This window comes from Thalassophryne amazonica, chromosome 16 (assembly GCF_902500255.1).
Source record: "Thalassophryne amazonica chromosome 16, fThaAma1.1, whole genome shotgun sequence".
Lineage (NCBI taxonomy): Eukaryota > Metazoa > Chordata > Actinopteri > Batrachoidiformes > Batrachoididae > Thalassophryne > Thalassophryne amazonica.
In genome coordinates this window covers 24,751,380-24,766,251 of record NC_047118.1, presented here as the reverse complement: position 1 = coordinate 24,766,251, position 14,872 = coordinate 24,751,380, and the positions used below count along the sequence as shown (strand labels likewise).

The following is a 14,872-nucleotide window of genomic DNA, read 5'->3' as shown; positions in this document are numbered from 1 at the left end:
AAGCTTTCTGGGAGAATTGGTGAGAACACATAGCTTAATTGTATTTTCATCCATTTTTTTCTCATTTTCAAAGATATTATTTCACATTTTGAGTATTTAAATAATGTTGGCATCACATAAGGGATTGAAAACTATCTGCTACAACTACAACTGCTCTTTTGTCAATTTAGAACTAATCTTAAACAAATAGACGTTTGAACTATTTTTTTTTTATCACAAACTTAGTAGCAACGTGAAATGGCTCAAAAACATCTACAGAATATGTTATTTACTTGCAAAAAACTCTTAATTCAAATCTCTTTCAAGTATTACAAGCATTAGTTTTTAAAAAAATACTATTTTTTTATTGTTGTTTTCCTCAGGTTCTTCAGCTGGGTTACAACAAGTTAACCAACTTAACTGAGGGTATGATGAGGGGACTAGGCCATATGCAATGCCTCTTCCTGCAGCACAACCTCATTGAGGTGATTGCCAGCAATGCATTCTGGGAGTGCCCCAGTCTGAGCAGCATTGACCTGTCGTCCAACAAACTTACCCGCATCGACCCATCCACCTTCACCGTTCTCAACCGGTTGATGGTCTGCGAACTGGCAGCAAACCCTTTCCACTGTGGCTGTGACCTTTTTAGCTTCCTAATGTGGATGGAGTCCTTCAACAACGTCACACATACTTATGATCGGCTCCTGTGTGAGACACCCCGAGAGATGTTTGGTTACCCCTTACTGAGTCCCATCACTGCTGGCCATGCTACTAGGAATGCCAAAAACATTTTGTCTTCCCTCTGCCGGGATGGAGTGATGATTCCAGGAATGACCTCTCTCCCACCTGATCTAGATGGCCCTTCTGGGATTGGGCCAGAGATGTTCGGTGGTGTGGGGCCGTACCACCAACCTACCACCTCTTCTTCTACCGAGCACAGCTTCATTCCCACCATCCAGCTCCATCATGTCTCTGTGTCATCAGCCTCTCTAATTGTGCAGATTCCGAGGCCATACAGCAAGATGTATATTCTAACTGAATACAACCACACATTTGTATCTGATTTCATGAATCTGAAAAAAAAGAAGGAGATGATCATTCTCGACAAGCTCAAACCACACACCAATTACACTTTTTGTGTTGCATCCATTCGCAACTCTCAGCGTTACAACCACACTTGTCTCCAGTTTGCCACTCGGGCACAAACTCCCATGCTACTACAACCATCCACCACTACTCATTACATAATGACCATTGTGGGCTGCCTTTTTGGTATGTTGATAATTTTAGGTCTTGTCTACTATTGCTTACGAAAGAAAAGGGTGCATGATGAGAAGAAAAAGTCCATCTGTGTCAAAAAAACCATACTGGAGATGCGCTATGGACCAGAGGTGGCAGCAGCAGTGGCAAATGATCCTTCAGCAGTTCACAAACTCCAAGAGCAGTCCCGAGATCATCACCAATATCAGCATCACCATGGAGGCAAACTTCCCATGTCCACATCTTCTAGCTCAGGAATGCTCCACTCAGCCAACACCACTTCCTCCAGACTGTCCTCTATCCCACAAGTGGAAAAGATGGCTACTGCCTTTTCAGAGGCAATGGTTACAAATAAAGGAAACTACATGAATGTCAGAATGGGTGGGGTAGGGTTGGAAGGGATGGGTGATGGTGGACATGGAGGAATGAGGGGGGAAGACTTGAGGGATGATGGAAGTGATATTGGCGATGACTCGGATGATGACGGCCATGGCTCTGCTTCAGAGATCTCCACCATTGCAATGGAGGTTGACAAGGTCAACCAGATCATTAACAACTGCATTGATGCACTGAAACTGGATGCAGCAGTTGCTGCTTCTGGGGCCTCTACTACAGTTTCTTCAAATCCTACCTCTCCTCCCCCAACCAGCACGTCCTCCCTTACCCATGGCCATGGCTTGATCCCACTGTCTCAAGCATTAACGGAGTCATGTCAGGTCCTTTCATCCAACAAAGTCTCTTCTCAACCTCCACTTTCTGCCTTGAATACTCCTCTTTCTGAGCATCCAGGGATCAGTGGTGGTGGATTTGTTGTGACTCCCCCCTATCGGCCCCCTCCGCCAGCCACTGCGGTACGTCCTATTCAGAGGCAAATGAGTGCTGATGCAGCTGGCGTTATCAATGCAGTCAAGAAACAGTGCAGCACCACCTCCTGTGGCTCCATGGGAGGAGACAGAGAACGTGGAGGGGCAAGGGTGTATAGCCTGGATGTTCCTGAGCCGAGAAGTCCAGATGCTTGCAATCAACAGCAGCAACAATACCCAGAACGAGCCAGTCCCGTGGGCTGTGGGGAGCCCCTGGAGAGGCTACCATTAGTGGGAAGTGGGAGCTGTGGAGGAGGGGCTGGTGGTGGTTGTGACAGTGGTGGTATTAGTGCCAAACACCAAGACAATGAGACACCACACCATTATCATCAACAGCAACAAAAACAACAGCAGCAACAACTGGAGGTACAACAGGACTACCACTGTTCGGAGCACCGCCACTCCGTCCCAGCTCTTTACTACGATGGCTCCCACCAGGGCTCCCCATCCCAGAGGGTTTCTTTCCTGAAGCCCCTGGCACGCTCCCGCAGGGACGCAGCATCCTATTCCCAGCTCTCTCCTGCTCGCCACCATTCCAGCTACTCTGGTTACTCCTCCAGCCCAGAGTACTCTTCAGAGAGCTCACTGCGGATCTGGGAGCGTTTTCGACCCTACCGTAAAGGCCCACGGGATGAGGCCTGTTACGTAATGGCCGGGAATGCCCTGAGAAAAAAGGTGCAGTTTGCTAAAGGCGAAGACCTGCATGACATCCTTGATTATTGGAAGGGTGTGTCAGCACAGCAGAAGCTGTGAATGGCAGACGGGAGGAAAGCAGTAAAAAAAAAAAAGTATGAATTGTTACATTTGTGATACACCATGCTAAGCTGAATTAACCATTTGAAGTACACGAGGAGAAAAGTCTAGAACAATATTTTGCCTTTTTTTCTTTCTTTCTTTTTTTGGCATGTTAGGTGTACAGAATTTTGTGCTAAAAACAAAGACTGAAACTGTGCCTGGGATACAAGAGTCATTCCAGTGTTTTATTTGACACTTTTACACAATGTAGCATAATTTCTGTACCATTATTATTTCGTGTTTAAGGGTTTTATATTTGACACAGGGAGCATATGCCCACTGTGTAATTAGTACTCAGCAAGTGATCAGGTTATGTGATCATTTGGACCATCTATTTCAGTGCCATGTTTTCATCTGTGACAGAAGGTACAGTAAATTTGGATGACCTTCTCTATGGTGTGAGTGTGATGTGAGATGTTGTTTCTGATCCTGTATTGAGTGCTGTGTTTCTTTATAGTGTGTGCTTAGATTTGTTTAGCCTTTGACTTGAAGGAAGAACAGAGGGATGACAAAATATATTTTCTATGCACAAGTGCATGCAAATTACAGATTTGTTGCAGGACTCATTTATGCTCCACTTACATACGTAAATCTAACAAAGCATTTCAAATTGTGTAACAATCACATGCCCATAGGCTTCCGGAAGTTGACAATTGAAGACCCAACAGTCAGAGTAGCTACAAGCGACTGGCGGCAACAGAAGCAAAGCAACAAGCTGCCATTAATTTTCAGAGTGGTCATTTTGCAGTGACAAGAGAGAATGGTTACTATGCAGGACCTTCATAGACAAGGAGTCTGTTCTCTGCAAATTCAGAGCACCAAGATATGGCGCCTGCCTGAAGGCTGGCTGCTTGCTCGAACAAAACAATCCAAAATGGCGGAATACAGTCCGAAACAGCCTGTATAAATCTTATATGTTTGCAGTTTTTTGTCATATATTTTGTAAATGTTCGTAAAAAATAAACACTTGTAAATGTAAAACCACTGCTTTTGTAACTAGATAATGCCTCTGAAGTGATTTGTAAGACATCTTAAGGAGATGTTAGCATGCTAACGAGCGATATAGGAATGTCATAGTGAAAGATGTTGGACTGAAACAAATTAAGCAAACGTTGCTACTGTTAAGCATGAAAGAAAAACTCATAGTGACAGTGATTGGATTCTTTATAATTTATCATTGTGCACGGTAACGCTAAGTAACTATGACCTGACCACACTCTGAGAGTGGCCATCAAGTGATAAACGCCAACTGCTTGTCGCTCTCGTTTATAGCTAATCTTACCATAGGGGGAAGGTTGTATTTTGCTTGCGCCCACAATTACTGGTGTTATTGCCTTGCTTCATCTGTATCCTCAAGGTTTCACAAAACAGACACAAATTTGGATTAAATGTACAAACTGTGGGCAGAAGGCTCTGTCTGTATCCATATTTAACATTGAGCATAAATGAGCCTTTAGGCAGACACCAGCTGCTTTCCCTGAAATCAGTCAAGTCATGTTTTTACTTCCATGCTACTGCACGTTAAGGCCATCTTAACTAACACTCTGCGATAGCTGTGAAGTTATTTGCCTTTACAGTTCTACATCAGAACCGGGGACAGAGGTGCCTGCCAGTAAATGAAATTGTCATAGAATAAGTCCAGAGTGTGAATAGCTTTTCACCCCATTGCCCTAGCAAAGCATGGCATATCATGTTATATCTCTCCAGAATGTCTTATATTGCAAATACCTGGGCTTCCTCTTTGCCAAATTTCTTGATATTTAATGTAAACATCAAGCTCCTCCATCTGTGTTGCTTTGTCAGTGTTCAAGCCCATTTCCTGACAGCATCACTACATTTAACTAATCCCCTTCTTTCACCATGCAACAAAGATGCCCTTTTGAGATTTGACAAGGATGCACATCTCCTGCCAAAAAGCCTCTACACCGTTTGATTACGCGTAATTCTTTTCCCGGCATTAGCCAGATTCCAAGCTGATGTGCAGCAGTGTAGAAGCAAAAATCGGCCTTCAAATGGAAAGGCTCAGAAGACCTTGAAGGTTGTTAAGGAAATGCTTAGAGACAGATAAAATAGTCCAACAGCGTTGTGAGTGCACCCTGTAGGAAGCAAAAGGCAGTATCTGTCCAACTGAAAAAGCTGTAATGTTAGCATGCTGTAATGTTGCTCCACAGATGTCCCAATATGTCCTAAACATTTCCGCCCATGACAGTCAAAATCATTTTCCTTTATGAAGATAACTAGGCCGCATAACTGATAGCATACACTATGGTAATTTGACCCTGTGACAAATGAGTTCCAGGCAACCTCTTTCAAAATACTGGGCGATGTGACCCAAATGTGCCATTACTTTTGTACTCAAACATAGTGGACATAGCTAAGGGCCCCTTCACACGTAGTACAAATAACTACAAATCAGAGCAAATCACGGCGGAACAGCTCGTATGAGCAAAACATGAAAACATCGAGCCGACAGCAGTCGTGAACGAGCCCAATGTTACGGTTTCATGCACAACACCGTCACGTGCATGAGCATGCACAAAACTGTCGCAGCGGCAACACAGTGCGAGGGGTTGGTAAGGTTAGACCTTACTTGTATGAAGCACCTTGAGGCAACTTTGTTGTGATTTGGCACTATATAAATGAAATAAATCTAAATTGAAATTGAGCAGCTGGAGCATGTGTAACCACATCGCGCAGCTGCTGTGAAAAAAAACATACATGCCACCCACGGGATTCAAACCTGCAATTTACAAAAGCTCTGATTTCCAGCCAGAAACTTTACCACTGCACTACCGTCGCTGTCCTGTAAAAGATGTAGAAAAATGCCTGAAATCAACAAGGACATATATTTTTTTTTTTAAGAAAAAAGTGCCATGATAACTGACCAAACAGCGTTTGTTACGCCGTATTTCTGCTGATGGGTGACTGAAAGTGGCATATTTGTCACACTATTGGCTTGTCATATAGTCCTGCGGCGTGCCGCTCACAGGACACGCGTGTCCTGTCAGACAGACCTGACATTCAGATTGCCTACTGCGTGTCCACATGAACTGATGGTCCAAATCAGCTGGGACACCCTGTCAATGTGCATGCTCTCCAGCCCGTCGCAAAAGCGATATATGTTTTTATGTATTTCCACATGAGGACAGTAAGCACACACACGCGCCTGTCTGTCAAAACATGGTACGTGTTCTGCAGCTATTACGTCCAGGACCAGAGATGTCTCAACAGCTGTTGGCAGCCAGCCATGCCCTCTGTCCATTCAGCGCACAGACCAAGGTGTCACTGCAAAGGTGCAAACCACACACACCAAGGTGCGAACCACACACATGCACATGTTGGGGGTGAGCGGGAGGAGAGCATGAAACACACGCACATATGTTGTAGAGGGAGCCGACACTCTGGCACGCCACGTGTACTCGGCAACTCCACAGACATGGGGGCACTTAGACAAATTTCACCGCCAGCTCGATAGTAATCGTCTGCTGACTGTTTCGTGCTAATAGCATGAAAGGCCACACATTTTTTAAGTGCCAAACGAACGGTGTAGATGTTTGTGTGTGTCACCTAGAATTTGACCGGCACCTGCCATGTGAGGGATCGAATGGGCTCTTACTGGGCACACTCTGTCTTTCAGCCGCTCGTGTGCGCAAATAGTTGTAGCAACAGGTGTACCAGGTGTTGGAGGCAGCTATGATTTTACACATATTGCATGCGATTCCTGCTTCATGCACAATTCGACCACATTTGTACTATGTGTGAAGGGGCCCTAAAGGAGATAATGGTATGAGGTCAAACAATGGTGTTAACATTACAACTATTTCCTCAAACAGTAGAAGTGACACACTGAGGGGAACATGCCCATCAAATTACTGCCAGCATCTATGTTTTGCAACAGATGTCAGTGCTTATTTTATAAATTAATGAACAATTTAGCACCATTGTACTGTCACAGGCATGTCAGCTTACAATTTATGTCTCATAATTGTGGGTGCGGTAAACAGTGAACCTTGTAAGTTAGTTGCTGACATGCCTTATCAAAGCTGAATACACACTCAACAAAAATATAAATGCAACACTTTTGGTTTTGCTCCCATTTTGTATGAGATGAACTCAAAGATCTAAAACTTTTTCCACATACACAATATCACCATTTCCCTCAAATATTGTTCACAACCAGTCTAAATCTGTGATAGTGAGCACTTCTCCTTTGCTGAGATAATCCATCCCACCTCACAGGTGTGCCATATCAAGATGCTGATTAGACACCATGATTAGTGCACAGGTGTGCCTTAGACTGCCCACAATAAAAGGCCACTCTGAAAGGTGCAGTTTTATCACACAGCACAATGCCACAGATGTCGCAAGATTTGAGGGAGCGTGCAATTGGCATGCTGACAGCAGGAATGTCAACCAGAGCTGTTGCTTGTGTATTGAATGTTCATTTCTCTACCATAAGCCATCTCCAAAGGTGTTTCAGAGAATTTGGCTGTACATCCAACCAGCCTCACAATCGCAGACCACGTGTAACCACACCAGCCCAGGACCTCCACATCCAGCATGTTCACCTCCAAGATCATCTGAGACCAGCCACTCGGACAGCTGCTGAAACAATCGGTTTGCATAACCAAAGAATTTCTGCACAAACTGTCAGAAACCATCTCAGGGAAGCTCATCTGCATGCTTGTCGTCCTCATCGGGGTCTCGACCTGGCTCCAGTTTGTCGTCATAACCAACTTGAGTGGGCAAATGCTCACATTCGCTGGCATTTGGCACGTTGGAGAGGTGTTCTCTTCACGGATGATGCAAAGGAGATGTGTTGCACTACATGAGGCAAATGGTGGTCACACCAGATACTGACTGGTATCCCCCCCCAATAAAACAAAACTGCACCTTTCAGAGTGGCCTTTTATTGTGGACAGTCTAAGGCACACCTGTGCACTAATCATGGTGTCTAATCAGCATCTTGATATGGCACACCTGTGAGGTGGGATGGATTATCTCAGCAAAGGAGAAGTGCTCACTATCACAGATTTAGACTGGTTTGTGAACAATATTTGAGGGAAATGGTGATATTGTGTATGTGGAAAAAGTTTTAGATCTTTGAGTTCATCTCATACAAAATGGGAGCAAAACCAAAAGTGTTGCGTTTATATTTTTGTTGAGTATATGTGTGTGTGTGTGTGTGTGTGTGTGTGTGCTCCCAAGCTAATTTGAACAAATAATTGTCAATATTTTGCCAAATAAGTGATAGTTTTAGTCCATCCTACAGTGTTGTGGGCAAGTAATACAGAAAGCCAATGAAATGGAAAGATGTGTACATGCATTTACACATATGCATCCATCCTGTAATGCACAGGTGCACCACTGAAACATAGTGACTCACTCACTCACTCATCTTCAACCTCTTACTCCACTTAAGGGTCACAGGTGCCGGAGCTTATCCCAGCAGTCATAGGGCATGAGGCAGACTTCACCCTGGACAGGACGCCAGTCTGTCGCAGAGCCACATATAGACAAACAAACACATTCACACCCACACGCACACCTATGGCTAATTTAAAGTTTTCAATCCACCTAACCTTAATGTCTTTGGATGTGGGAGGAAGCTGGAACATCCAGCGGGAACTCACGCAAACGCATGGAGAACATGCAAACTCCACACAGAAATGCCACATTTAGGAATCAATTCCATAACCTTCATGCGGTGAGGCAACAGTGCTAACCACTAAGCCACCATGCTGCCCTCACTGAAGCATGGCGCCTCTTACAAACACCATCATTTTTTTTCTTACTTTGAATTCATCTTCATGCAATTTAATGACATTGGTTCTGATTTCTGATGGAGCCTTTAGATTTTAACCTAATCTGAAAAAACTCAAATATCTTCATATTTTCTACAGGGTGATATTTAAGGAAAAAGAATACTTTCGCTTACTGTTTAGGTCTTCACGTGCCTGCAGTGAATGATGTTCAACTGACCCACATGGTGCCACTTCCCCTCTCTTGCAGGTCCACTGGGATATAGATTTTGGCACATGGGGTGGATGCTGAGCACGACCTGTTCTAGTGTTCTGAAGAGGAAAAAGTTACAAAATGCCTTTGTCACTGGCTGAGATTTGGGGTCTGCATAGCACATATCAGTGCTGATTTTTTTTCTTTGCTGTTTTGAGCTGTTTGGATTTGATGGTGGTTAATGGTCGAGAAAGAATTGCATTTCTTAATATCACTTTTTTAATATATATATAAAACGTCACTGCATCTCTGTTTCGTTGGTTTTATTGCTACGTGTGTATGCACTCTGGGTTAGAGGTCATGTCCCATGGTTTTTGCATTCTGCTGTGAGTGTTTACAGATTACCACCTTCAAAAAACCCTAACGAGGTGAAGAAACAGCAATCCCAGAATTGCAACACACAAGAGCGCTCAACCATCTCTCAGAAGGATTTGTTACTGTGATAGACCCTGTGACACCAGTGGAAAGGATTTTCTTTTGTTGGCATTTTCTGAGAGTACCCGATCACCCAGAAGGACCTCTGGGTGTTTAAACTCCAAGATCTCCAACTGCCATTGCACGTTTACAGACGCAGAGACTGAAGATGACAGTGCAAAGAGATTCAGAGATGCTCAGAAATGTCACGGCTGCCCATGTGATTATTTTAGCTGCCACTCATTTCCATCTGCCAAATATGATGAGACACAAAACCCTGAATATTACTGGTTTCATGGTTGATGTTTTATATTTTAGTTATTGTCATTTATACAGATTTCAGGTGAAAGACTGACACAAATTTAAGTGCTCTTCTGTTCAAGGACATCAGAGCCCCAAACACACCTTCATTTCCTGAACGTCTCTGTAGTGACACAACAAAACGCATATCTTTCAAGAATATTTTAATACTGGAACAAATGAGTACAAAATCACTTATATGAGCAGATGTTAGGCTTTTATATAAATAGGATTTCTCTGGATAGTTTAAATAGAACTAGAAGGGACTGCTTCATTTCATAGGAATTCAAAGATTATGGGTATTAAAGAAGGTTCCAAATGCCAGTTGCATTGCATGTACAAATAAATGAATGACAGTCTTAGGGTGCATTCACACCACCCTCGTGTCATTTGACTATTTTGAGTTTTTGCTTTGGTCCAAAAAGTGTGAAAGCTGCCTCCAAATATGGAATGGACCAAACAGCCTATTTCTGGTCTGACCAAAATAGGTTGTCTCTTGTTGTTGCTGTTGATTTGTACTTTCTGACCAATTACAGGATGTTCCAGAAAAGTAGGCTGTTGTGTGTCATATTAGTGGTCTCTCCTAAAATAAAACTGTCATGGTTTGCTGGACTATTAGCATTCTTCCCTTCCTTTCAGCAAGGGCACACTTATTGAACAATGAGGTTGTTCATTTGGCAAATTGAAACTAGTCTTGCTTACTGCACTGGAATTTGTTGCAGCTGGTAATAATACTACAATAACATTATTACAATGACAACAAAATGAGCTGAAATGAACCTGCATACACTTTCCTCTATTGGTTCAGGCTGGCAGTGGAATTAACAGAAGACCTGTTTGCAGAATCCGATTAGCTGAATGAAAAATTGGATTGTCTAGGTATGCAGCTGTCCTGGATCAAGACTAAGACAGAGATGCCTGCAAAGATCTTATGGAGTCATGGGGTTGCTGAACAGTGGTGTTTGTCAATGCTGATGTCTTTGCAGGAGAAAGAAGGTGCAAGTCTTAAAGATTCTGGTACTTCTTGTCTTATTGTATGGCTGTAAAACTTGGATGCTAACCAGTGACCTAAGGCAATGATTAAATATCTTTGGTACAAGGTTTCTTTGGAGGATCAATTGGTACAGCTGGAAAGACTTTGTATCAAATAAGGATGAGAAGTATCACTTGTTTCCTCTTTGGCTGGCATTTGAATTAATAGAAGACCTGGTTGCAGAATCCGAGAAGATGAATGAAAAATTGGATTGTCGAGGTATGTAGCTGTCCTGGCTCAAGATGAAGGCAGAGATGCCTGCAAAGATCTTATGGAGTCATGGGATTGCTGGACAGTGATGTTTGCTGATGCTGATGTCTTTGCAGGAGAAAGAAGGTGCAAGTCTTAAAAGTTCTGGTACTTCTTGTCTTATTGTTTCGCTGTAAAACTCGGATGCTAACTAGTGACCTAAGGCAATGATTAATATGTTTGGTACAAGGTCTCTTTGGAGGATCATTTGGTACTGCTGGAACGACTTTGTATCAAATAAGGATGAGAAGTATCACTTGTGTTGTCAGGGAGCACCAGTTATGATATTTTGGTCATGTGGTGGGTATTATCCAACATGCAAGTGCCTCAGTGTTGAGGACCCCAGCTGCTGTTGGCTGTGGTGGATAGATGGTTCCTTTTGAGAAATGCTGGACTATTTGTTTCCTTCAGTAAGTGCCCTTCAGGACCCATGGTGGTTTTGTAGTCTAGTGGATGTGGCAATGCATTGTACCAATGCACACTCACAGACCTGACCTGACCTGATTCAGACTATAATGGTCTTGGATATGACAACACACCAATATCATATCTGCTTTGTCTACACTCCAATCATTTGCAAGCACAAAAAGCTGTACCACATATCGTAGTGGACAGGACTTGCATATATTTGCATAAATATCTTTAGTGCACCTGTATAATTGCACATAACTGCAATGTTAAACCAATCCAAACTTGGAAGAAAATCGTTTATGCAGATTTTGATTCAAACTATGGGTTTGCAGTATCCTTAAGTACTGAAAAACAGCAGCTCTGTGCAAAGTGGAAAGACGTAATTCTCTAAATAAAGCTCCACTATCTTGTTTTTTGCTTGTAAGCACATAATGGTCAGTGGTTTAAGCAAAATGGTGTCGACCTGTGTTTATGTTTAATTAATGCATTTCTCTTCCAGTCATTGCATAATGCAGAGTTTTTTTCACCTTCTGTTCCTCTATTTCCTGTCTAGAGCTGCAACAAACTCTGAACCAGCAGCAGCAGCAAGCTCAGATCATTTATTGAATTCAAAATGACACAGAACCAAAAGCAACCTCTGAAAATTTTAGTGATGCTATTATATATAAGCATTTATGGCTGACTATAAAGCCAGTGATAAATGAATAAACAAACACACTGGTTCTGGTCTGGTTAGATTTAAAACTCCATCTTTGGTGGCTTCTTTTATTCTTCTCTACAAGAGTCAAGACAGAAGTCGGACTACCAGAACAAGAAATTTAGCTGAGGAAGCTTCTGCAATTAGAAGCAAAACCTCCTCGTGTCAAGCAACCCAGTCCAGTCGAAGATTCAAGCTTCTCTACTATGGAGACTACCTGGACAACTGAGAGCCTTCACAGAAACCTTCCATATATACATTTCTCATATCTGGTTATGCCATAATTATTTATAATAAAAAAAAATACTAATTATTGCAGTTCTGTTCTTCAATCATTTTTATACCTACATCAAAAGAGCACAGTGTCCAAACTGGGGAAATATATTTGGTCCAAAATTCAGAGACAGGTTAAAATGGACTGAAATAGACAGCATCCATATTGAACTGTAACCTCTTGATGAGTGACACAAGATTGGATCCTCCTAAGAAGACTCCAAGTGATTGCTGAACCTTATTAGATTTATGAAAACCATTGCAGAGTCTATCTGGACCATGGAACAGTGAAACAATTCTTGGCCTTTGCAAGGACACTGAATGAGTAGTGATCATTTGAACATCCGGTCTACATTTGCTTTGTGGACCCTGAGAAAGTCTGTGACTGTGTTCCTTGGGGTATTGTGTTGGGAGGGTTTTCAGGAATATGACATGCCATGGCTCTTCATAGAGGAAATCCAGTCCAATTCAGCAGAAAATTCAACATAATCTTGGTGGATGTTGGACTCCATTAGAGTTGTGGCTCTGTTGAGATCTTATTGAACAAAATCTCAAGTTGTAGGTGATGTTCACAGACTACCCATGAGATCTCTGTATGTTAAGGATCCAGACAGTGACATCCAGTGTTCACAACAACAGTATGTTGCTGAAGATGAAACTTCTGGGATGACCTCCAAACAAGATACCATGGTAGAAACTGATGGAATTGTTCCTAAAGGGAAAAGGGTGTATCCTGCCTCTTGCCCCGTTACCTCTGGGATGGGTTCCAGCTCCCCCATGACCCTTAATTAGAATGAGCGGGTATCGATAATAGTGACCATATTGTTAATGGATTTTGGGTTGTTGTTGATAGGTAAAGGAAAAAATTAGAGCATGATCTCAATAGACGGATCGGAATGACACCTGCATTAAAACATTGTTCTGCATTGCTGTGGTGAACAACGTTCTGTTCCAACTCTCACTGGTGCCCATAAAGTTTGTGCAGTGGCCACAGGATGGGTTACAATTAGTCAGTTGTGTTTACTTGTTCTCCCTTTAGAATCTTTCAGGGTAGATCCAAATGGGTGGAGGTCCTGTGGGTAGACCCAGAACATGCTAGAAGGATTATATAGGTCCACTGTGACCTGGAGATGCCTTGGGATGTTCCAAAAGGATGTGACTGGGGAGAAGGTCTTCCACATAATGTTGCTTAACCCCACATGTAGCTCCTGGAATGAATGAAGGAATAGATCAATTGCATACACAAATAAATAGTGCATTTATAGTCTGACCTAGAATGAAAATTATTTAGTCAGCAAAGTTTTATTGTTTCATAGCAAAGCTTAGTAGTATAGGTAGAGTAATGGATCCATGCCGACATTAACAGCAGACTTTTTTTTAATAGCCTGGTTATGTGTTATAATATAGCTACTTTTAAGCAATATTCTCCTTTGCCCCCCCCCCCCCCCCCCCCCCCCCCCCCCCCCCTCGGTCACCATAACAACAATAGAACATTAAAGTGAGTCAGAATGAGTCACAGTCTGACTCAAATTAAATTACCCTTTTTTTTCCCCTTGAAATTCAAGTAATGGTCAAGGTCTTCAAAGAGACAAGAGTAAGGAGAGGCAGATTTTAGCAGAATCCAGCACAACCTATGCAAACATGGAAAGAATATGGCTCCTATTCAAAATATAAAGACAACAAGGACATTTTCAATTAAAGGGTTTAGTTTGTACAAACTCTCCATCTGACACCCCGCCCCCCCCCCCCCCACCACCACCACCAGACTCTGCCTCTAAATTGTACAATTTTATATTTTTGTGATGTTATTTTCAACAACCTTAATGTTTCAGAATTCATATTTGAGAATATAGCAATTACACTGCTAATGGTGCAATTTTGGTCTGAAATGACTTGATTTCACCATTGTGACACATGGCTATGAGACACACCCACTGCATTAGCCAACCCCAGATTTTTATTTATATTTTTCTCATGCATCACCTTAGTATGCAGTACGAGTCAAAAGTCTGGACAGTCTGGACCAGATGTTTGAAGGGTACTGTACTGTATATGGGGTCAATTCTTTCTAATGTTTAATAACTATCTTTGGGATACTTGATAAAGTATGGCCACAAATAATCTATATGCACAGGATATGTGGATAATATCCCAATTTTAATGAATGGCAAATGGTACTGTGTATCTTCAGGATATTAAAAAAATATCTGTTTTTTTAATACATGCCATTTCATGTTCTTCTGATGTGGTTTTGTATTCAAAAAGGAAGTCAGCAGATTAAAAAACAAACATCAAACATCTTGGCATGAATGATTCCTCCATCATTTTTCACACTTCGCTAGGCAGCTCAGACCGGCAGCACTGCCAAGGCATGTGCACCAACTGCCATGCACAAGAAACTGCTAGCAACTTCAAATTACAAAATATCCGTTTCAGTTTTATTTATATAACACAGCCTCACAAAAGACATCATCTGAAGGCACGTTGCATAAAGATGTAGACAGAGATCAAGAATGCTGTCTCTGGAGATCACTTGCCCTGGATGTTTTGCATGTGTACCTGCTGCAACCACAGCGGGATAGT

General features: G+C 42.4%; 1 protein-coding gene across 1 annotated transcript in view; it reads left to right on the top strand.

Annotated features, from left to right (window-relative positions):
- LOC117527999 (protein phosphatase 1 regulatory subunit 29) overlaps positions 1-3,531 on the top strand; it is a 96,987-nt gene extending 93,456 nt beyond the window's left edge. Inside the window, exon 3 of the mRNA XM_034190521.1 lies at positions 363-3,531. Coding sequence (XP_034046412.1) covers positions 363-2,855 — 2,493 coding nt within the window. The 3' untranslated portion in view covers positions 2,856-3,531. The remainder of the gene's footprint in view (positions 1-362) is intronic.
- Positions 3,532-14,872: the final 11,341 nt, after the last annotated feature.